This window comes from Stylophora pistillata, chromosome 6 (assembly GCF_964205215.1).
Source record: "Stylophora pistillata chromosome 6, jaStyPist1.2, whole genome shotgun sequence".
Lineage (NCBI taxonomy): Eukaryota > Metazoa > Cnidaria > Anthozoa > Scleractinia > Pocilloporidae > Stylophora > Stylophora pistillata.
The window spans coordinates 5,880,773-5,905,000 of NC_142524.1; the positions used below are offsets into that span (position 1 = coordinate 5,880,773).

Sequence of the window (24,228 nt, forward strand, 5' to 3'; positions counted from 1 at the left end):
TGACTTCACCTCGTGCCTTGAATTTGGGATAAATCGGCGCTCGTAAAGTTTTCAGAGACTACAAGTGCACTCGCCAAAATGGCTTATGCAATTTGGATTAGCCTTCAAAAAATTTACTCTTTCTGATTTTTTTTCCAAATTGCACTCGAAATCATATGTTTCCTTTAAGGAATTACCCCCATGCAGAAGTTAATTAATGCCGCTGACAGAAAAAATATTTCAGGCGTATAGCTGTCTTGTGTCTTACTTTTTGAGATAACATCACACTGTCATCACTACATTAAGCATTTTCAGAGTTTTCCATCCTAATAACTGTACATACCATCAAAACCCGTTTTGAAACGGAAGAAGAATCCTCTTTTTTTCACCCTTGAGTTTGAACGGAATGTTATCAAGGCGTAGTTTCCATCAACTACAACTGTTTGTCCAGTCCTCGGACCACAGTATTTACCAAAGCTATAGTTCCGATCATTTGCAATCTTCACAAAGTCATATCTATAATGAAGAGAAATATTTATCTCAGAATTTTTCACTGAAAAAACATGTTATCCTTGATCGGGTTTGCTCTACCATTTTGATAATTACCTTTCAACAAAAGTAGAGCAAAGAATAAAGTACAAACCACAAGGCACTGCCAACTGCAAGGATTATGCTGACCATTTTGGCTATTCTTTCGAATATAAGAAAAGTAACGGAAATTACGGAGGCTTTTTTCGTTTGATGATACGAAAGTTTGAAAATATTTCTCAAAGAAACTACCGTTCGTAACAATTTTAGTAGTCTCCTCTCGCAGCCGTTCTTTGTCTCGGGATCCCTTTGTCTCCCTCCCCACAAACGGCTGCTCGTGTTGACTAAACATTCCATTCCAGCCGATTGACCAATCAGAGTGCCGCCTTTCGAAATCTGGAAAGCTCATAATATATTCACCTCGCTAGTGCGTGTGAACATGTGGCTGTTTCTCAGCGATTATCGGACTGACGGGTCGAGCAGGTAGCAGTATTAGCTGATGGACTAGAAGGTTTAGGCGTACAAGGCAGAGATACTAGCGGTTCAACTGTAGGACTTGGAGGCAAAGAAGTACATTTGCTAGGGCCGGTGAAATCGAGAGCTTTCGCTACAAAAGGTCGCTTTGCGTTCGAGTCGCTGTCAAGTGATTGTTGAAGTCCTTTAATCCGGTGATCTTGGATGGAATCATAGCCAGCTTTCAGTTAATTTCTTAGCTCTTGGAGATCGTTTTCTAATTTCTTAATCTTGGCAACTTTTCTGTAGCATTTGAGACATGTATATAAAGTAGAATTCAAATAAATGTCGAAAGCTTCCAAGTTTATACCCAGTGCTAAAATTATGACGCTTGCTACATCAGCCGATCTTCCGAAGATTCTAACTCTTTCTTTAGTCGAAACTGTTGACGTACACAGGAAACATCCAGATAAATTACTGCAAGTTACTTTCTTCGGGGTATCACCAATAAAAATTGATAAATGACATATTTAGCTATACAAACATGAAATTTGGCGAAGTTTTGAGAGATGTTCTCCGGTAAACTCGCGTGCAGCTTTTCGCTTCTTGATTGGCGGGTCCCGAACAACTGCTCAACGCTTATTGGTTAAAGGAAACAAAGGGAATAGAATGTTTGGTCAACACGAGCAGCCGTATGTGGGGAGGGAGACACAGGGATCCCAAGACAAAGAACGGCTGCGAGAGGAGACTACATTTTTAGACGACTGCTGTAAATTTCGCCTCAGCTCCCTCACCTGCCTCAGTTTGGATTTATCATTAAGCTAACTTTGCAAGACTAGCATGCAAAACATAACTGCTGACAGAGAGCGGACTGTCTACAATGAAAAACGTTAATTTGCGGGAGAGGAATTTCTCACCTGCATGATGGGGGACCCACATCAAAGTCAACGAAAGATATTACCATTAGCCTGCTATGTGGAATAGGAACAGAGTATTTACAATACATATCAGCTGGATAGTTGAATGGATATCCCGGACTTTTCAATGTGTTATTTACCAAAACGCCACATTCTGAAGAAACAATAGTATCAGTACATTATTCTTATTATATATGTTACTGAAAGGCTGCTTTAAACGCTTTGATTCAGAACAAAAACTTCCAAGAAAGTACAAACAACTGGCTAAACGTCGGTAAGTCTTAGGCTCCCAAAAAAGGTTATGGCAAACATTTTTGTGAAAAGTAAGAGCTGGAGGCATTGAACAAAATTTCGTCGGATTTTTACGACAGGTATTAAATCATTGGCGTGATAGCCCTCGTGTAGAGCAAATTTTAACTGAGAAAGATCGGAAACACTCAATAATTCCTGGCAGAAGGTTTAAAATCTCGAAGCTTCTGCTTGCAGGAACCCAGGCAACAATAAGAAGGTCAGTCACTTTTATCATGAGCCCCTAGCCCGAGAGATCTGGGCGACCACTCCCCGTGTACTTGACATAAAATAAATGATCTTATCCTATCCTAAGCGGTCGCGCCAGTGAACAATACGCACGGCTAAGGGGGAAACAAAAGTCTAAGTATTGCATATATTATTATTAACAAGTAATCAAATGATTTCATCAAGTGCAATTTTGAAAAAATTAGCGCTCGTAAAGTTTTCAGAGATTACAAATTGCACTCGCCAGAATGACTTATGCAATTTGGATTAGCCTTTAAAAAGTTTACTCTCTCTGATTTTTTTCCAATTTGCACTCGAAATCATAAGATTTTCTTGAGGAATTAGTTGTATGAAGAAGTTAATTAATGCCGCTGACAAAAAAAGATTTCAGGTGTATAGTTATTTTGTTTCTTATTTTTTGAGATAACATCACACTGTCATCACTACATTAGGCATTTTCAGAGTTTTCTATCCTAATAACTGTACATACCATCAAAAACCGTTTTGAAACGGAAGAAGAATCCTCTTTTTCTGACCCTTAAGTTTGAACGGAATGTTATCAAGGCGTAGTTTCCATCAACTACAACTGTTTGTCCAGTCCTCCGACCACAGTATTTACCAAAGCTATAGTTCCGATCATTAGCAATCTTCACAAAGTCATATCTATAATGAAGAGATGAAATATTCACCTTAGATTTTTTCACTGAAAAAACATATTATCCTTGATCGGGTTTGCTCTATCATTATGATGAGAAGACACAAATGGATTGCACTGTAAGTATCCCGGAGAGCTCCCCACAATTTCTTCTAATTTCATTAAAAGAAATTGTATGGAGCTTTTTCAGCGTTAGTCGAGGCGCGGCGGGTGTTGTCACGTATGATCCTTACGAGGTGTTTTTCCCGACACTCTTCTGACAGAAGAATGTCACATAATGAAAGCAAACTAGAAACGACTGAGGAACAACTTTTACCCACACCCACACCCACACCCACGACCCACGACTTGTACCCACGACCCACGACCCACGACCATTAGTCAAACTCGTACACAGTGTGTAATTACAAGATTTATCTCTCTTTCCTTTATTATCAAACGAGATCTCGGAATGCGTCGCGAAACTGAAACTAATTTCATTGACAGTGAGATAACAGATAAAAATAGACGTAAAGTAGGGTAAATTGAATAAACAAAATAAAATAACTAGAAGAAAGAACAGTTAAATTAATGAATGACAGGGTTGTATAAAATTTATGTATTATTATATTTAATATTTGAAATGGTTATTTTTATTATTAAGTATTAACCACACCCACGACTTTTACCCACACCCACACCCACACCCACACCCACACCCACGACCCACGAATTGTACCCACGACCCACGACCCACGACCATTAGTCAAACTCGGCCGGCTAAGTGAAAGGAAACTTCTTACTTAAACCTCTGAACGGCAAATGTTGATGGCGCCCTCTTTGTTCGCAATTTAATTTGGATGCCGGCGTGGAGAGGAATGTTAGGACTCTCTCTTTCCTGACAAAATTGTTTCCATTTCTCTCTTCTTTGAGCCTGTTTTTCTCTTCCTTTACTCAAGGACTTTACTTAATTTTGATTTATGTTTTTTATCCATGCGAAAAGACTGCCTTTAGCAGAGAACTTCCACGTGTGAATTTTGTCAAGTACGCACTATAAAATCCCGCGAATATTCCTCTAGGGGTACGCCCATTTACAAGATTATGAAACCTTCCTGATTCATTAACTTTGACTTGAAAATACGTTTTCTAAATAAGTCGGACGCTTTTTGAGAATTTTTAAATTTTCTTTTTGGAAACGTTAGGTAAAATGTCTAACTTCAATCTAGTCCAATTAAAGAAAAAACTTTTATTTCGGCCTCTGAAGGTGGGAAGTAACCTTAAAGCGGAATTCCCTCGTCAAGTAATGAATTATCCAACAATAATTACATTAAAAGTTTAGTTATTACAATGTCAGCGATTTTGTTATGAAGTACTATATAAGTACTTATTAAAATGAGGGACAACTTCTTCCCATGATTCTGCCACGAAAAAAAAGTTTATTACCCAGCTTAGTAATACGTGTATAAGAGCCTATTGACAACGGGATAATTGTAAATCTTTTTTTTTTTATCAATTTATCGCCTTTAATGTGTCAACTACATCCAATTTTTAGAAGACAAAACGACTTTGTAATGACTGCTGGAAGGAAGAAAATATCTTTCTTAATTGGGTGTAATTCCATGGGACATTCGGTTTCTCAGCAGTCGCTGCCAAAAAGCTGTAATGTCGTCTCAAAGTCGAAAAAAATTGTCCGTTTATCGATTAGGCGGGTAAACTAAATTAGGCTTAACTGTGCTAGTAAAAAGCTTAATATTTCCTACCAAAAAGTATCATGGTAATATCTTTGTGTAAATTGTAATTTTATTCCACCATGTCATTGAAAGAAGGGCATTTTCTGTCTTAAAAATTGCTCACTTAAATAAATATAATGCAGGAGGAGTAGCGGTAAAGAAATAATCAAGGTGCAATCGAATCGAAAAAATCTTCTGAAAAGTACTAAACATTTAGAAAAATGCATTAATTACATAACAATGTGCTACCATGCTACTTGAGGAAATGTTTCCTCACAACAATTTCATTTTCATAAAGAGAATGTCTGAATGTCCTTATACTACTTAAAGGGTAACAATCTCTAGAAAAAACTGGGTTACAGTCACTCATCACTCATTAGAAACACTGGGTTACACTGCATCGATGGGTGTGCCACCTAAAGTGCAGCCGATGATAGTTAACTTTAACTAAATAAAACACTAAGTCACACTGCACCCATAGGTGTGCCACCTAAAGTGCAGCCTGTGTTAGTTATCTTAATATAAATAAAACACTGGGTTACACTGCACCCATGGGTGTGCCACCTAAAGTGCAGCCTGTGTTTGTTGCCTTCAACCAAATAAAACGCTGGATTACACTGCACTCATGGGTGTGCCACCTAAAGTGCAGCCTGTGTTAGTTATCTTAGCATAAATAAAGCACTGGGTTACACTGTACCCATTGGTGTGCCACCTAAAGTGCAGCCTATGTTTGTTACCTTTAACTAAATAAAACACTAGGTTACACTGCACCCATGGGTGTGCCACCTAAAGTGCAGCCTATGTTAGTTACCTTTAACTAAATAAAACACTGGGTTATACTGCGCCCATGGGTGTGCCACCTAAAGTGCAGCCTATGTTAGTTACCTTTAACTAAAGAAAACACTAGGTTACACTGCACCTATAGGTACGCCACCTAAAGAGCAGCCTATGATAGTTACCTTTAACTAAATAAAACACTGGGTTATACTGCACCCATGGGTGTGCCACCTAAAGTGCAGCCTATGTTAGTTACCTTTAACTAAATAAAACACTGGGTTATACTGCACCCAAGGGTGCGCCACCAAAAGTGCAGCCTATGTTAGTTACCTTAACTAAATAAAACACTCGGTTACACTGCACCCAAGGGTGTGCCACCTAAAGTGCAGCCTATGTTAGTTACCTTTAACTAAATAAAACACTGGGTTATACTGCACCCATGGGTGTGCCACCTAGAGTGCAGCCTATGTTAGTTACCTTTAACTAAATAAAACACTACGTTACACTGCACCCATGGGTACGCCACCTAAAGTGCAGCCTATGTTAGTTACCTTTAACTAAATAAAATACTAAGTTACACTGCACCCATGGGTGTGCCACCTAAAGTGCAGCCTATGTTAGTTACCTTTAACTAAATAAAACACTAGGTTACACTGCACCCATGGGTACACCACCTAAAGTGCAGCCTATGTTAGTTACCTTTAAGTAAATAAAACACTGGGTTATACTGCACCCATGGGTGTGCCACCTAAAGTGCAGCCTATGTTAGTTACCTTTAACTAAATAAAACACTGGGTTATACTGCACCCAAGGGTGCGCCACCAAAAGTGCAGCCTATGTTAGTTACCTTAACTAAATAAAACACTCGGTTACACTGCACCCAAGGGTGTGCCACCTAAAGTGCAGCCTATGTTAGTTACCTTTAACTAAATAAAACACTGGGTTATACTGCACCCATGGGTGTGCCACCTAAAGTGCAGCCTATGTTAGTTACCTTTAACTAAATAAAACACTAGGTTACACTGCGTCCATGGGTACGCCACCTAAAGTGCAGCCTATGTTAGTTACCTTTAACTAAATAAAATACTAAGTTACACTGCACCCATGGGTGTGCCACCTAAAGTGCAGCCTATGTTAGTTACCTTTAACTAAATAAAACACTAGGTTACACTGCACCCATGGGTACGCCACCTAAAGTGCAGCCTATGTTAGTTACCTTTAAGTAAATAAAACACTGGGTTACACTGCACCCATGGGTGTGCCACCTAAAGTGCAGCCTATGTTAGTTACCTTTAACTAAATAAAACACTAGGTTACACTGCACCCATGGGTACGCCACCTAAAGTGCAGCCTATGTTAGTTACCTTTAAGTAAATAAAACACTGGGTTATACTGCACCCATGGGTGTGCCACCTAAAGTGCAGCCTATGTTAGTTACCTTTAACTAAATAAAACACTGGGTTATACTGCACCCAAGGGTGCGCCACCAAAAGTGCAGCCTATGTTAGTTACCTTAACTAAATAAAACACTCGGTTACACTGCACCCAAGGGTGTGCCACCTAAAGTGCAGCCTATGTTAGTTACCTTTAACTAAATAAAACACTGGGTTATACTGCACCCATGGGTGTGCCACCTAAAGTGCAGCCTATGTTAGTTACCTTTAACTAAATAAAACACTAGGTTACACTGCACCCATGGGTACGCCACCTAAAGTGCAGCCTATGTTAGTTACCTTTAACTAAATAAAATACTAAGTTACACTGCACCCATGGGTGTGCCACCTAAAGTGCAGCCTATGTTAGTTACCTTTAACTAAATAAAACACTAGGTTACACTGCACCCATGGGTACGCCACCTAAAGTGCAGCCTATGTTAGTTACCTTTAAGTAAATAAAACACTGGGTTACACTGCACCCATGGGTGTGCCACCTAAAGTGCAGCCTATGTTAGTTACCTTTAACTAAATAAAACACTAGGTTACACTGCACCCATGGGTACGCCACCTAAAGTGCAGCCTATGTTAGTTACCTTTAAGTAAATAAAACACTGGGTTACACTGCACCCATGGGTGTGCCACCTAAAGTGCAGCCTATGTTAGTTACCTTTAACTAAATAAAACACTAGGTTACACTGCACCCATGGGTACGCCACCTAAAGTGCAGCCTATATTAGTTACCTTTAACTAAATAAAACACTGGGTTATACTGCATCCATGGGTGTGCCACCTAAAGTGCAGCCTATGTTAGTTACCTTTAACTAAATAAAACACTAGGTTACACTGCACGTATAGGTGCGCCACCTAAAGAGCAGCCTATGATAGTTACCTTTAACTAAATAAAACACTGGGTTATACTGCATCCATGGGTGTGCCACCTAGAGTGCAGCCTATGTTAGTTACCTTTAACTAAATAAAACACTAGGTTACACTGCACCCAAGCGTGCGCCACCTAAAGTGCAGCCTATGTTAGTTACCTTTAACTAGATAAAACACTGGGTTATACTGCACCCATGGGTGTGCCACCTAAAGTGCAGCCTATGTTAGTTACCTTTAACTAAATAAAACACTAGGTTACACTGCACCCATGGGTACGCCACCTAAAGTGCAGCCTATGTTAGTTACCTTTAACTAAATAAAACACTGGGTTATACTGCACCCATGGGTGTGCCACCTAAAGTGCAGCCTATGTTAGTTACCTTTAACTAAATAAAACACTAGGTTACACTGCACGTATAGGTGCGCCACCTAAAGAGCAGCCTATGATAGTTACCTTTAACTAAATAAAACACTGGGTTATACTGCATCCATGGGTGTGCCACCTAGAGTGCAGCCTATGTTAGTTACCTTTAACTAAATAAAACACTAGGTTACACTGCACCCAAGCGTGCGCCACCTAAAGTGCAGCCTATGTTAGTTACCTTTAACTAAATAAAACACTGGGTTATACTGCACCCATGGGTGTGCCACCTAAAGTGCAGCCTATGTTAGTTACCTTTAACTAAATAAAACACTAGGTTACACTGCACCCATGGGTACGCCACCTAAAGTGCAGCCTATGTTAGTTACCTTTAACTAAATAAAACACTGGGTTATACTGCACCCATGGGTGTGCCACCTAAAGTGCAGTCTATGTTAGTTATCCTCACATAAAGAAAACACTGGGTTACACTGCACCCATGGGTGTGCCACCTAAAGTGCAGCCTATATTAGCCAAAGTGCAGCCTGTTTTAGTTATTTTTAACTGAATAAAAGATTGGGTTATAACCCAATGGTTATACTACACTTTCACGGGTTTATTACGAATCAACTTAACGGCCTGCTCCCAGTTGGCTTGTTAGCTCAATTGGTAGAGCGCTGCACTAGTATCGCAGAGGTCAGTGGTTCGAATCCCGTACAGGCCTGATTTTTTTCAGGTCTGATTTTCGCTATTGCTTAAATAGCGCTATCTACTGCGAGGATCGTGCATCATATGTAGTGCAGGCTATGTTAGTAACCTTCAAATAAGTAAAACACTCAGTTACACTGCACCCATGGGTGTGTCACCTGAAGTGCAGCCTATGTTAGTTACCTTTAACTAAATAAAACGCGGGGTTACACTGCACTCATGGGTGTGCCACCTAAAGTGCAGCATGTGTTAGTTACCTTCAATTAAATAAAACACTGGGTTACACTGCACCCATGGGTGTGCCGCCTAAAGTGCAGCCTATATTAGCTAAAGTGCAGCCTGTTTTAGTTATCTTTAACTAAATAAAACATTGGGTTATACTGCACCCATGGATGTGATCTCTAACTAAAGAAAATACTGTTACTCTACACATTTACTTTCACCTGCTGAAAAAGAGCTTACCACTGGATCAAATAGTAAAAAAACCGGCTTTACTAATAAAAAAGAGCCTGCTTATCTTTTGCTTAGCTGCACTCTTCGCTGTTTGATTCCTGCCGGTTGAAACTTGTGTGTCGTTTTGACTTTGCTTTCTCTTTTAAATATATTTTTCCTATTGCCTGGTTTAATTTTATTCAAAATGCTTCCCCTTATCGCAGCTTCCCAAGGTCACGGTTTCTATAAACGTATTTCTAGTGTAATCATAACCATGGGCTCGCATATTATACCCAAAAAGGTGCAGCTTAAGAGAATTATGATTACATTTTAGCCAGGAAAACTTGAAATTCATTAACAATACTCATAACTTCAGTTACAGGACCGCCATCCGTTTACGCAAATAAGTAAACCTCGCACGTGTTAAGCTGGAAAAAATCCTAACTTTTTAAAAGCCACATTTAATCGCACTTTTGATAAAAGTTCACACTCTCCTTTTCACAGCAACCTCTTCGACAATTTCGTTGACGATGGCCTTCGCTTCTGGGTTGCCAAATCCGCACATGTTTCGAAGCACCATCGCGAAACTTTCCCTGTTTCTTTCGCACACGTAATGCACGTCCTTGATAACGCGACTGCTTCGCTGCTTCATCAACAGCACCTTTTCTGGTGTATGCAAATCTTCCTTTTCGATGATCTTCTTTAGATTTGGGGAAACATTCTTGCTTTCAGCTCTCTGCGAGTTTCCACTGTTTGAGGGTGTCATGACCACAGATGATGACGTCTTGTTCATTGGCGTCGTTGGCATTTCCAAGCGCAGTAAGGCACGTGGTTGTTGTTCTTTGTTTGCTTGGCTTTCGTTTTCTTCGTAAAAAGACATGTTACGGAGATCTACTGTGTCCAGCAAATATCTCAGCTGCGAAATGAACTCAGAGCTTTCCGAAGAAGAAAGGCGTAGCAGAGTGGTTATCGACCCAAATGAGGAACAGAAAATTTCTGTTGCATTTGAAGACTTAATTTTAGAGCAGTGGCGGCCATCTTGCAGCCGAATGTAGGCACTGTCGATTCTTTGAAAAATTGCCTGGAAAACTGGCAACAATAGGCGATCGCTTAAAATATTGTGTCGGCGTTGATCCACAAACTTTGGTACTAAGAATCTACCAACTTAACTGTGGGCTTAATTCAGGGCTGATGACCCGATTGAAGCGCGAGAAACCTTCCTCGGTACCATCTCTACTGTTACTGAATCACGCGTTTGTAATACGAACGTGCAAAGAAAAGATTGGCGACCAAATACATTGACACTCGAATATTAATTAAAATTGTCACATTATCCAGGTGCTAACTCGAGGGTGTTGATAGCTCGAGCTAGTCGGCCCATGACATATTCAATGAGATTAAATGAGATTCAATACGGGATTATCACACCCGAAAGAGACAAGCCCAGCAGGCGTACTACTTGCAGTGCAAAGCACTTGTGGGGGGGGGGGGAGATGAAATATTGTGGGGGGGGAAGAGATGAAATATTGTGGGGAGGGTGGAAGAGATGAAATATTCACCTTAGATTTTTTCACTGAAAAAACATATTATCCTTGATCGGGTTTGCTCTACCATTATGATAATTTCCCTTCAACGTACAAAAGTAGAGAAAAGAATAAAGTACAATTGAAGATCTACTAATAGTTCAAACGATGTTAAAATTCTTAAAACCACGAGTCACAACCAACTGCAAGTTAAGGATTATGCTGACCATTTTGGCTATTGTTTCGAATATAAGAAAAGTAACGGAAATTACATAGGTTTTTTTTGTTTGTCTAATGATACGAAATTTTAAACGTATTTCCCAAAGAAATTACCGTTCGTAGTATTTCAAGACGACTGCTGTAAATTTTGCCTCAGCTCCCTCACCTGCCTCAGTTTGGATTTATCATTAAGCTAACTTTGCAAGACTAGCATGCAAGACATAACAGGTGACAGAGAGCCCTTGGACTGGCTGCCTGTAATGAAAAATGTGAATTTACGGGAGAAAGGTCTATCTCACCTGCATGATGGAGGACCCACGTCAAAGTCAACGAAAGATATTACTATTAGCCTTCCATGTGGAATAGGAACGGAGTATTTACAATCCATATCAGCTGGATAGTTGAATGGATATCTAGGACTTTTCAATGTGTTATTTACCAAAACGCCACATTCTGAAGAAATAATAGTATAAATACATTATTATTACTATATATGTTATTGAAAGGCTGCAGTATCCGTTGCGCTTACGAACATGGTAGAGTTTCTTATTATTGATGTGTATATCGGTGGAGTTCCAGTCACTGGAATTTTTACTCTGTAACCTGGTAGGGAGAGCCTCCACAACGGCTGATAAGGATATTTTGGGTAGGACTAAAGAAAAAGTACATTAAAAAAACGAAATGAAAAATAGAGGTCAGACTAAGTTAGTATTACATGAATTTCTCTGGATCTATTACATACCTACATACATGCAAAAAATTAAGCTTGCTTATTGCAGGACACGTCTATTTATCTTATACATTGCTGAAAGCTGAAACTGAAAGCAGAAAGCTCAAATTACATTGATTGGTAAGAAAGTCGCGAAAGTACAAAGAAGAAATAGCGGACAGGTTAGGTGAAAGTTAAAACGCTTCTATTCAGAACAAAAACTTCCAACAAAGCACAAACAACTGGCTAAACGTCGGTAAGTCTTAGGCTCCCAAAAACGACTATGTCAAACATTTTTGAAAAGTAAGAGCTGGAGGCTTTGAACAAAATTTCGTCGGATTTTTACGACAGGTATTAAATCATTGGCGTGTTAGCCCTCGTGTAAAGTAATTTCTAACTGAGAAAGATCGAGCTCAAAAATTCCTGGCAGAAAGCTTAAAAGCTCGAAACTACTGCTAGCAGGAACTCGGGCGACAACAAAAAGGTAAGCGGTCATACCATTGAACAATAAACACGGCTAAGGGAAAGCAAAAGTCAAAGTATTGCTGTATATCATTGACAAGTAATCAAATGATTTCATCTCGTGCAATTTGCGATCAATCAGCGCTTGTAAAGTTTTTAGAGACTACAAATTGCACTCGCCAGAATGACTTATGCAAGTTTACTCTTTCTGATTTTTTTCTCAAATTGCACTCAAAATCATATGATTCCCTTAAGGAATTGGTTCCATGCAGAAGTTAATTAATGCCGCTGACAGAAGAAAGATTTCAGGTGCATAGTTGTTTTGTTTCTTATTTTTTTAGATAGCATCACTCTGTCATTACTACATTGGGCATTTTCAGAGTTTTCCATCCTAATAACTGTACATACCATCAAAAACCGTTTTGAAACGGAAGAAGAATCCTTTGTGTTCGACCCTTGAGTCTGAACGGAATGTTATCAAGGCGTAGTTTCCATCAACTACAACTGTCTGTCTATTCCACCAACCACAGTATTTACCGAAGTTATACTTCTGATCATTAACAATATTCACAAAGTCATATCTATAATGAAGAGAAATATTCATCTCAGATTTTTTCACTAAATAAACATATTATCCTTGTTCGGGTTTGCTCTACCATTTTGATAATTACCCTTCAACAAAAGTAGAAAAAAGAAAAAAGTACAACTTTGAAGATTTACTGATTGTTCAAACGACGTCAAAATCGTTAAGCTAATTTGAAACCACGAGGCACAGCCAGCTGCAAGGATAATGCTGACCATTTTGGCTATTGTTTCAAATATAAGTAAAGTAACGGAAATTATGGACGTTTTTTTTTTGTTTGATGATACGAAATTTTGAAAGCATTTCTCAAAAAATGACTTTTCGCAGCATTTTTAGACGACTGCTGTAAATTTTGCCTCAGCTCTCTCCCTTGCCTCAGTTTGGATTTATCATTAAGCTAACTTTGCAAGACTGGCATGCAAAACATAACAGCTGACAGAGAGCTCTTGGACTGGCTGCCTACAATGAAAAATGTTAGTTTGCGGGAGAGAGGACTATCTCACCTGCAGGGTGTGCGACCCACTTTAAATTCAACGAATGATATTACCATTAGCTTTCCATGTGGAATGGGAACAGAGTATTTACAATTCATATCTGCTGGATAGTTGAATGGATATCCCGGACTTTTCAATGTGTTATTTACCAAAACGCCACATTCTGAAGAAACAATAGTATCGGTACATTGTTCTTATTATATATGTTACTGAAAGGCTGCTTTAAACGCTTTGATTCAGAACAAAAACTTCCAACAAAGCACAAACAACTGGCTAAACGTCGGTAAGTCTTAGGCTCTCAAAAACGGCTATGGCAAACATTTTTGAAAAGCAAGAGCTGGAGGCATTGAACAAAATTTCGTTGGATTTTTACGACAGGTATTAAATCATTGGCGTGATAGCCCTCATGTAAAGCAAATTCTAACCGAGAAAGATCGGAAACACTCAATAATTCCTGGCAGAAGTTTTAAAATCTTGAAGCTACTGCTTGCAGGAACTCAGGCAACAACAAGAAGGTCAGTCACTTTTATCATGAGCCCCTGGCCGGGAGATCTGGGCGACCACTCCCCGTGTAACTGACATAAAATAAATTATCCTATCCTATCCTAAGCGGTCGCGCCAGTGAACAATACGCCTCTGGAGATATTTGAATGGATATCCCGGACATTTCAATGTGTGTTTTACCAAAACGCCACATTCTGAAGAAATAATAGTATCAGTACATTATTATTATTATTATTATTATTATTTTTTTTTTTTAGATATGTTACTATTATTATTGTTATCAACATTATTTATTATTGCCATTCTTATTATTATCATTATTACCTAGTCTGCTTTTTTCCGATAAAAATGATAAGGAAGTAACAATGATGATGACCATGATGGTTATGAATATGAAAATGATAAAGTCATATGGAGTAAATCACATAATTATTGCTGAAGTGTTCATGAGAAATCACATTGAATAAAAAGCTACAGATTTGATCTATTTCTCAGTTAAATTGTACATTTTAGAGAGGAACGAAAATTAAATAAAATTTGCCTTGACACTACATATTGCTTTGCAACTCGTAACGCCAAACTGTTCTCTAAAAATTACAAATTAACTTAAATATTTGATGATTAACTTAACATATTTGAGCAATGATTCTGTCTGATTTGTCCCACAGACACCCCACCTTGGAGAAATAACAACAAAATCATTTCCCACCTTGAGTAGCTAAGGCACAAGAATTTCCATTTAATGCTTGCAAATAAATTGCCACAAGTAGTGTCATGATGAATGTAGGTTCCATTACAATCACTGCCTCTAGAGACGGGTACAACAAAGTAAAAGAGAAATTCATTTAGTGATAAATCGATTTTATCACTGATCGTATGGAATATCAATATTTGTATTAACTTGAGCATCATCATCTCTGCTTCGTGCGCCGATTTTTGTTTTTTCCTATATCGTTAGTACGGTTCTTTAATACGAGTCCAAGCTACAAAATTATTATGTAGTGACAACCTTGTAAATGTTGCAAAAGTTTATAAAAGCTCACCAGCGTACATTTCAGAGAGTTCATATTTTAGGGGCGTCATCTTGCTCTCCAATTATAATTCGTTGAGTTCAGTGTAAATTCAGCAACAAAAAACAACAATGTTATTTCCATTTAGTATAATTTCAGAGCTGAGCAAAGAGTTTCCTGCAATCTGATTGGTCGAGCGGTTCCTTAGATGACGCTAGATAAAGGGCTCTACACGGTTTATATGAAAAATTTAAAATAAAATGTTAAACGTTACCAAAATGTTATGATTTTAGAAATTTCTCTGTTGTTCAGCTCTGAAATTATACTAAAACAATTATTCGCCTCAGGTTCGGTGAATATTGTCGAATCCCCTCCACTTCGTCTCGGGGATTATTCGACGAAATTCACCTCGCGAATAATTGTTAAATATTACCTATGTACCTAACTAGTCATTAATTTTTCCCCCAAGAAGAGAAAAATGAATGTTGGACTGTTGAGTTTTAGATTCCCTACGGTGCCCGGATATTCCTCAGTATACGAGAGCTCTACGAGAGCGCACTGTTGAAGTGGGTTTCCATGGCGCTGTACACCCACACCTTAGCTGAAATGCGGAGATGAAAAAGTTTTAATGACATCTGTAATTTCTTTCTGTACTCTGCATTACATCTGCTTCATGACTTATTATGGGCTAAGGCAGAAGTGACAACTGGAAAATCTCAAAATTGTTATTATTCCTTTGTTCTCAATTTGGATGGAGTTCCTTTTCGCCACATTTTAATGCAAAATACATCATTCCTCCTTATACTCTATCCCTTCACTTCGAAACTATGTGATTATTCCCCTCCCCCCCCCCCCCAACCCAAATCCTCCAATCTATCCTGGTCTTCTGATCTTCCTCATCTAAAGGCTGGTCCCATCCCCTTTTCTTACGTTATTGCCACTGTGTTGGCAGTTTGCAGGGAGCACGTATGGAGTCAGCAATCCCAGGGGATTGAACTTGTTAGAGATCCGCGTCGGGACATGACCGCTGCTTGCTTAGGGTGTTTGAAGTAGATAAACAGAGAAACGAAAACAATCTGTTTCAGTGTTCCATTTGCCGCATAATTCCTCGAGCTTTAAATCCCCGAAGGGTTAGCTTCGTCGTGTAGAGGAAACAGCGACAAAGCTTTGCGAGAGGAGCTGCTCCACTCCTTTATCTGAAACCTTCACTCGCCAGGAGAGAGATCATTTCACGGAATATTTGCACTGCAGTGGCTTTGTTACATACAGACTTAGGAACGTCAGCTATATGGAAATTATTCTTTAATGAAATGATCGTGTCAGCCAAAAACAAAATGTCTTCACGGCTGTCACAGGCTCTTGTTTTCAATCTGTAATTCCCTATGTACAGGGATAAAGCAGTTCCGAAAATCTTGTCGGTCATCTGAAATAAATAAGGTGGGCATTGGGTGAGTTGGTGTTCCTCTTTGATCCGAGCCCGATCGAAAATATACGAGTTTATAGTGCCACCTTGTGAGAGAATAACTACGCCGACCAGAAAGACACTGTCAGCAGAGCATTCCAGGATAACTAAGGTTTGGCTTCTGAAATCTAGAAGTGCAAATATGTTCACGTTGATAACTATTAAGGTCACGCGGACCGGTTTGGGTACGCTTTGAAGCAGAACATCAGTGGAGACGCAAAACGGGTGCTGCAGCATTCAAAGGCGAGACAGATGCCACAATACTCACGGATAGCTTTTCAGGAAAAACCTCTGCCGCGCCGTAGGCTAGCGGCCTATGATAATCGTTACATCTCCCTTCGTCACATCGTTTCTTGCTTCGGTCAGTCACGAGATTGGTGATTCGATGGCTCTAAAAACGAAATTTGTAGGCTCTTTTCTTTGCCTAACTGTGCCCTTTGAGTCACATTCATTCCTACAGATTTCTCACTTTTTGAAAAGTTGTTCGTTGACGCACACCAATCAGGTCTTTGACGTGGGTGAGCTCTGATTTCCTTCTTAGAGCTCGTGGCTAGGGTTTAAGACTCAGTAAGGCTGATCTTGACGGCTATCAGCGCCTTTACCTCCCTTTGTATTAATATACCTGGTCGACAGTTACTTCTTCCATCAAGTATCGAAGCTTTCCGGCCGTATCACAATAAACTGAAACGTTCTAGGGTGTCTGATCGCACGACGTGGACGAATTAATTGGAGATGGAAACTTTGTGTTTTGCTGAGGTAAAGGGTCATCTGGGTTATCGTGATTGCTTCCATTTTCTGGTACTCTAGGTATAATTTCACAGCATTGCAGTTTTATCTTCAACATCCTCGACATTCCGTGAGCGGATCTTAATAAATCAAACTCCAGATTTCCCCGGTCCTTATAAGGCACGTTAAGATATGCAATCAGTGGCAGTCTCTTAGCTTCACATTCGAGTTCCCTAATACACCGGTGTTCTTGAATCACGGTCTTTCCAGCCAAAGTCGGATTTTCACCTCACTTAAACAACTCTCTCATTCAGTGCACATGCGTCTTATCATTTTAAATCGCGTATGAGAATGAACTATTACCGCTGGTTGACCCTACTTGGAGCGAGGGCGTTTAGTCACCATCGGTTTGCAAGAGTAATTCCTTAATTTTTCGTTCATCGAAATTCTTTTTAAGCATAGATTGACCCTCTCAGAGGCTTTTCCCGTTAATTTAGTTTTATCGCCTAAGTTGATAATGTAATTTGGCTACAGTAAAGAGTATAAAAGTTGACGTTTCGAACGTTAGCCCTTCGTCAGAGCGAAACCCTGCATTAGCCTCCTTGGAGTCCCAGAAATGATTGATGTTAAGAAGACATTACCGAATTTGTACGCACGCGCTTTGAAATTTCGTACGTTTTAAAAAATGTCGTAAGCCTGATTGCAAGTCACACGGACGATTTTCCGTGTGTGCAAGTTTTAGGAGTTGGGAGTTTTGAGTTTTTAAGTAACAAGTTTTTTCGGAGATTCTCGGTGGAATAGATAGTTGCTCTCAAAATCACCACCGGCTTCTTCATGGAGGTGAAGTTTTCTCAGAGACCTGACCGATGACGACTTTTCTTTACGCTGACGATGGGATACGTCAGCATAAAGGGATACGAAGGAAAACTAGCTTTAAGCGAAGTGAAAGCTTCCCTCAAATACAAAAATGGAAGATATCGTGTAGCCGTACCTTGAAAAGAAAACAAACCCGATCTCCCTGACTCTAAACCTATGGCACTGTCTCGTCCACGAAGCATCGAAAGAAATTTGAAGAAAAACAGCCGTGTCCCTGAATATCAAGCAACCATTCAGGCCCATGTTGATATGGAATATTTACGAAAGGTAGCCTCAAACGAACAGCTTCCAGCTAACGCATGGCACTTGCCCCATTTTCCGGTCTTGAGAATGGATAAATCGACAACAAAAGTACGAATCATATTTGACTGTGCGCTGAATGCAATGGTACTTCCTTAAATGACATGAATCATCCTGGACCGAAATCAATGCAGATATTTTCAACGTCCTTGTCCGTTTCAGTCAAAATCCTGTTGGTATCGCCTGTGACATAAAAGAAATGTGTCTCTAGAAAGAGATTGAGGAGCAGGACCGATCCCACTTCCGACTGTTGTGGAGAGCCAGACGTATTCGAGTTTAGCCTTGTAGTTTTTGGAAAAAATTCCGCCCCTATAAAGTCGCAGTTTGTTTCTCCAAAAAACGCTCGAATAAACCAACACCGCTATCCCCTTTCCGATGAGACCGTGCTAAAGTCAACCTACATGGAAGGTTCTATTGACAGTTCAAGATGAAATAGCAAATAAAATGCGGGTTTGGTTCAAGTAATTGAAAAGTCTGCACGAGGTGAAGATTCCTCGGTGTCTTCAAAGTCCAGAGCCTGTCAAGTCGAAGCACATTGTAACTTTTGTTAGTGCCTTTCAGCGACCTTGGGGTGCAGCTGTCTATATCCGCTGCGGATACGATAACGATAATGTAAACAGTCGTAAGATTGCAGCAAAGAGTAAAGTGGCGCCACTGACCCCGATGACAGTACCCAGACTAAAACTCACGGGTGCGAATTTAGGTCCGCGCTTAACACAGTCTTTGCTGACGGTCTTAGAAGCATCAATCCAGAGCGTGACGTTTTACTCTGACAATACAGATGTCCTATGGTGGATTCGAAGACGCGGCAAAGATTTCAGACCGTTTGTAGCTAACCGAACCGTCGCAGTAGCAGCATGACTCTACTGAAGAGAATCTAGCCGAATTACGTACAGGTGGGGCCACGCCTTCAGAGTTAGCCGAACGTTCCTTGTGGTGAAATGGCCCCAATTGGCTGACATATGATTTCAGTGAGTGGTCAAAGATCAAAGTCCCGGATAGACAGAGCGAAATGCCAGAGATGAGAACCACGAAGAGGAAAGAAGATGGGAATACCTATGCAACCCTTTTCACGCGTAACCTACAGAAAGGAATCGCACCGAAACAGACACCATAAGAATGGAGACTAGGTCCAAAACGGTTTTTCAGTTGGATGCGTTTTGGTCTGAGTACACGCGAGAGTGAGAAGAGTACTACAAAACATGCGCAACAGAGACAACAGGAATGAGAGCGCTCTATTCCCTGAAGGGAAATAGAGCGCTTCGCACAACGCGAAGCTTTCTATGACGAGTACACAGCTTTGAGCTCAGGGAAGCCGATGCCAAAGAAAAGCCATTTAATAAAGCTTAACCCGTGCATGGACGACAACAGAGTTATCCGTAGTGATGGTAGATTAAAGTTCGCAGATTTTCTTCCAGATGATACCAGATTTCAATCATTCTGCCTCATGGACACTGGGTAACGAAGCTTATCGTGAAGTAACATAAGAAGAGAGAAAATCATACCGCTTGAGTAAACTTCCCTCTTAGCCAGATGTGTGAGAGATTTTGGATCATCCCCGCACGCTAAGAAATTCGCGAGAGGGATCATAAATGTAATGAATTTAAGAGAAGACGAAGCAAGACAGCTTGTCACTTATGGCCCCACTCCCGCAAATGAGGCTCTGTTTCAGCTTCAGACCCTTCGCCCAAACAGTCGTAGATTTGGCAGGTCCTTAGTATACTGTTCAAGGACGAGGAAAATCACGACAGAAAAGGTGGCTGTGCCTTTTTACTTCCTTGGGTGCAGTGGGCGAGTTTTAGAAACAAGCCAGCCAGCTAGACCGAAAACATCTTCAGAGCAAGACACCCGAAATTGGAGTGACATGAAGACTCAATCCACCGTCTGCCCCACATTTTGGAGGAGCCCGTGAAGTACCGGTGAAAGCTGTTAAGAAAGCCACTTACGCCGTTGTATGAAAACGAGATGTGAACGACGAGGAGCTGATCACTGTGTTCGCTGGGGTGGAGTCCCTTCTTAATTCCTGTCTATTAACTTATCAGAGTTCAGATCCATGAGAAGCTATTCCATTGACACTTAACCATTTCTTTCACGGCCAAATGGAGGCCGCTCCTGGGTCAGTTGAAACTACTACTTTGCATCCGCGTCAACGATGGCGAAAGGTTCAAGACATTATTTCACGAGTGTGGAGGAGATGGCTCAAGGAATTTGTTGTGGCCTTAACAGCCGACCAATGTGGACTTCAGAATGCCGAGACCCAAAAGTTGAGGATGTAGTTCTTGTGATTCAGCCCGATACTCCAAGAGGACGTTGGCCATTAGGACGTAGGAGGTGTTGTGAGGATGTATCCTGGACGAGATAGCCACACCCGCTTAGCTAAAGTTGCGTGTGGTGTCAAGAACTGTCTTGAGACCAATTAACAACCAGATGCCGCTTGGAATTAACTCTTAATTAGTTAATTAGAAACACTCTAAGACTACCTCCCAGTGTGAGGAGGGTGAAATATTAAGAAGAAGTTACCGAACTTGCGCGTGCGCGCTTTGCAATTTCATAAGTTTAAAAAAAGAAGTAAGCGGACGATTTTCGTGTGTGCAAGTTTTAGGAGTTGGAATTTTTGAGTTTATAAGTAGCCAGTTTTTTTTTTGGAGGTTGTTGGTGTTTACCGTCTTTACCGTATTACCGTGTTACGAATAAACGTACTTGCTCGATTTCTGTCTCTGTTTCCGAACAACCCATATTCTTAATCGTTAAATTTTATTCTGCATAGCTAAAACTACCTACTTTGAGTTCAAACCATTTGTTGACCAAACATCTTCTCAGGCAAGCTGATCCTTCTTCATCCTTCAATTGAAAAAATTAACGAAAGCTTAGAAAACCATGAAGAAGACTTTTTACCAAATTAAAGCGTCTTTCTGTAGGAGAATAGCTTTCGTCTAATTTAGCGAAAAAGAAAAAGTTATGAAAATAGAAAAAAAAGTAATCTTGCCGATTTGGCTCGTAATTATCTAAAAAAAGGCTACGAAACTTGCCGAATTGGCTCATAATCGTCGAAAAGCTACGAGCCTGTGGAAGAAAATGAGTCCTTTGGTTTTGATCAGTAAGAGTATCCTTTATTTATCGAGTTAATGCATCATGTTAAAGTTGCCTTTAAAAAATTCTTCCTTTCCTCCGTTTTCCAAAAGCGTCTTGAAGCCACTTACAGCTATTAAAAGCTTTTAAAAATTCAGCCGAAATTCTTTTTGTTTTCTCGTAATTGATTGCATGCTTCCATCCACTGAGAAACATAATATAAATAATGGTCAGGAAATTTTTCATTTGCATCCTCTATAATCCATTCAACTTTTATTTCCAGGCGTAAATGATTCTGTTTAGAACGCTACTAAAAAACATCTTTACATAGCGAATGATTGCATATAAAGCTGTCATGCAGACGCCTCATGGAAAATAACCTACACTCTGATGTAGCTTCCTGTCGAAAAATAAAGCCTACATCGTCCAAGAATTCGTCCGTATCTAAGAATATGTTCCTCTTAAAAAATGATTCCATTTCGAGAACTTCCGATCCTCTCGCCGATTACTTTTGAGCAACTGTTGATCAAATATTTCAAGGTGCATGGCAAAACTTCAGTTGTTTACGGAAAGTTTCATAGTGTGAGTACATGATGAATAAAGAAAACGAAATCGTAGGTTTAACACTTTCGATTTTTCTTATATTACTGTTTATACAGTCGGATGAGACGAAACCAATCTTCGTCTCGAATCATTTTATGAACAGAAAGTTTTATAACTGCCAGTTTCAGGTTGCTAGACGATTGTACCTTTTTTCTTTAGCTACACTCTACCGTTTGCATCCAAACCATCTGTTTTGAAAATAGGGACTGAAAAAACATTTTAAGACAAATTTTGCGAGGGAAAAAATAAGGGAATTCTTGAAATGTAACCATATCTAAATGAAGATGAGTAAAAAATCCAAGAAACGTGCTTTCGACGAGTGCGCAATACTCAACCTATTCCACGCCTTCACTTCATAAATTTTGGAAACAACGTTTAGGAAAGTTACTTATTTTCCGCGATTTTTTTCGTTAAGTTTGATCAAGTCAGTGAACTTAGGAACAAGACACTGTATTCTTTGCTACTAAATTAGAATGACATTCGGTTCTTGCAAGAGTTCCAACGACTGAATTCTTAGTTTAGATACTCATACCTCTGTTTCGTGTTTGCCACTTCTTAGCTCTGCAGTTTAAAATAACTTACCTAGACCTTCAAATCTCTGTTTATAATCGAAAAACTAAATAAAAAATGAGATTTTTCTAAAATTGCTGTCTTATCGCATAATGAACTCCCCCAAGTGAGTGTTCAAGACTAATGTTATTTCTGGGAATAATGATTGAAAATGCTAGCCCTTTTTTGAAATGACTCCCAAAAACGTCTAATTAAGACACTAAACTTATTGCAAAAATGACTTCTGAAAGGATCCCACCAAATTCCATGGCCAAGGAAAGTAAAACTTTTAACACTCAGGTTGGAATGAAGAAAATATCAAACAGCTGAATAAACCTTTTTCTATTGTAATCCAAACTTTGAGGTGGTAATTTCAAATTTGACTTGTGTTTTGTTTGTTGAAAATTATCTTGAAAGACTAAAACCTCGGGATTTGTCTCAACGCCCACAAATTATCAAAGAGTGGTTTTTTTTTTCTTTTTTCATAACTACTATGACAAGTTTGCGCAGAAATAAATGACACTATGGGGAAGCGAATTTACTGTGTAACGGGGAAGGGAACCACCAAGCTGTTACAACGTAAAAGTCGCGAAATGTATTCGCCGATACTTGGGTAAATATTTCATTTGTGATTGCCACAGGCACGTATGATGCGTAAAAGTAATTACGTTTCCTAGCGGATGGAAGCAATCAAATCCCAGATAGAAACAACCTTTTCAGCTGAATATGAAGTTTCTAATAGGTTTGATAATCTGAAACAAAGCAGGTGTCTCGCAATTCAAATGTCTGTATGATGGAAACGGGATTAATCTGCAATGAAACGTTTAGGACACAGGCGAAGTTCTTCTATTGTGAAAGTCACCGGTTCTATTTTGTGATTCCTGATGAAATATTTCACTCGAGGCACTCCGTCATTAAGAAACTTTTAGAAGACGCGAATAAAACCTTTCCCGACCATAATTAGCCTAATTATGCTTCCCAGTTGACAGAAGTAACCAATTCCGAGATAGGGACAACATTCTCGGCTTTAAGTAATTTGAATATATCAACAAAGTTGAAATGGTAAATTGACCACCGTTACGATTATAAAAGCTGTCGTTTCGTGCGTTGGCCCTTCGCTCCGACGAAGGGCTAACGCTCGAAAGGTCAACTTTTAGAATCGTAACGGCGGCCAATTTACCATTCAACTTTGTTGATGTATTCAAAATAATTATTTCGTTACCCCCACCGACGCCGCCCCAAACAGTTTCTTTAGAAACTATCAGCCTTTATTCATCGGCTTTAAGTAGTTCGTTAATTTGGTTCATCGAAATTTCAACGTTTTCTAGGCATCGTTTAACCCTCTCAAAGGCTTTTTCCGTTAGCATCCGTAAGCCTCCTTGGAGTTTCAGAAATAAATGACTCACATCATGATTCATAGTTGAAATTTACTCTGCAAAACTAAAACAAATTACTTTGATTTTCAAACCATCTGTTGACCAAATATCATCTCAGATAAGCAGATCCTGCTTAAGCCTGCAATTGAAAAACAAAGGAAAGCTTAGAAAATTATGGAGAAGACCTTTCACCAAAAAAGATCGTCTTCTCGTGGAAGAATAGCTTTCGTGCTAATTTGGCGAAAAAGAAAATGTTATGGAAATAGCAAAGAAAAAAAAAGCAAAACAAAAATGTAAACCTGCCGGTTTGGCTCGTAATTATCTCAAAAAAGGCGGGTGGAAGAAAACAGTCATTCGGTTTTCTTGGGCGTCTTTTGGCCTTTTCTTTTAAAGTAGTTTCCTTAAAAATTTGG

General features: G+C 39.6%; 1 protein-coding gene across 1 annotated transcript in view; it reads right to left on the reverse strand.

Moving 5' to 3' along the window:
- The window catches only part of LOC111323177 (exoskeleton protein RP43), a 29,294-nt gene extending 6,831 nt beyond the window's left edge, over positions 1-22,463 (reverse strand). The window contains exons 1-9 of the mRNA XM_088724545.1: positions 22,423-22,463; positions 21,000-21,059; positions 14,554-14,652; positions 13,350-13,503; positions 12,672-12,844; positions 11,392-11,545; positions 2,884-3,056; positions 1,878-2,031; positions 323-495 (exon numbers count right to left, since the gene is read on the reverse strand). Coding sequence (XP_088580671.1) covers positions 323-495; positions 1,878-2,031; positions 2,884-3,056; positions 11,392-11,545; positions 12,672-12,844; positions 13,350-13,503; positions 14,554-14,638 — 1,066 coding nt within the window. The 5' untranslated portion in view covers positions 14,639-14,652; positions 21,000-21,059; positions 22,423-22,463. The remainder of the gene's footprint in view (positions 1-322; positions 496-1,877; positions 2,032-2,883; positions 3,057-11,391; positions 11,546-12,671; positions 12,845-13,349; positions 13,504-14,553; positions 14,653-20,999; positions 21,060-22,422) is intronic.
- Positions 22,464-24,228: the final 1,765 nt, after the last annotated feature.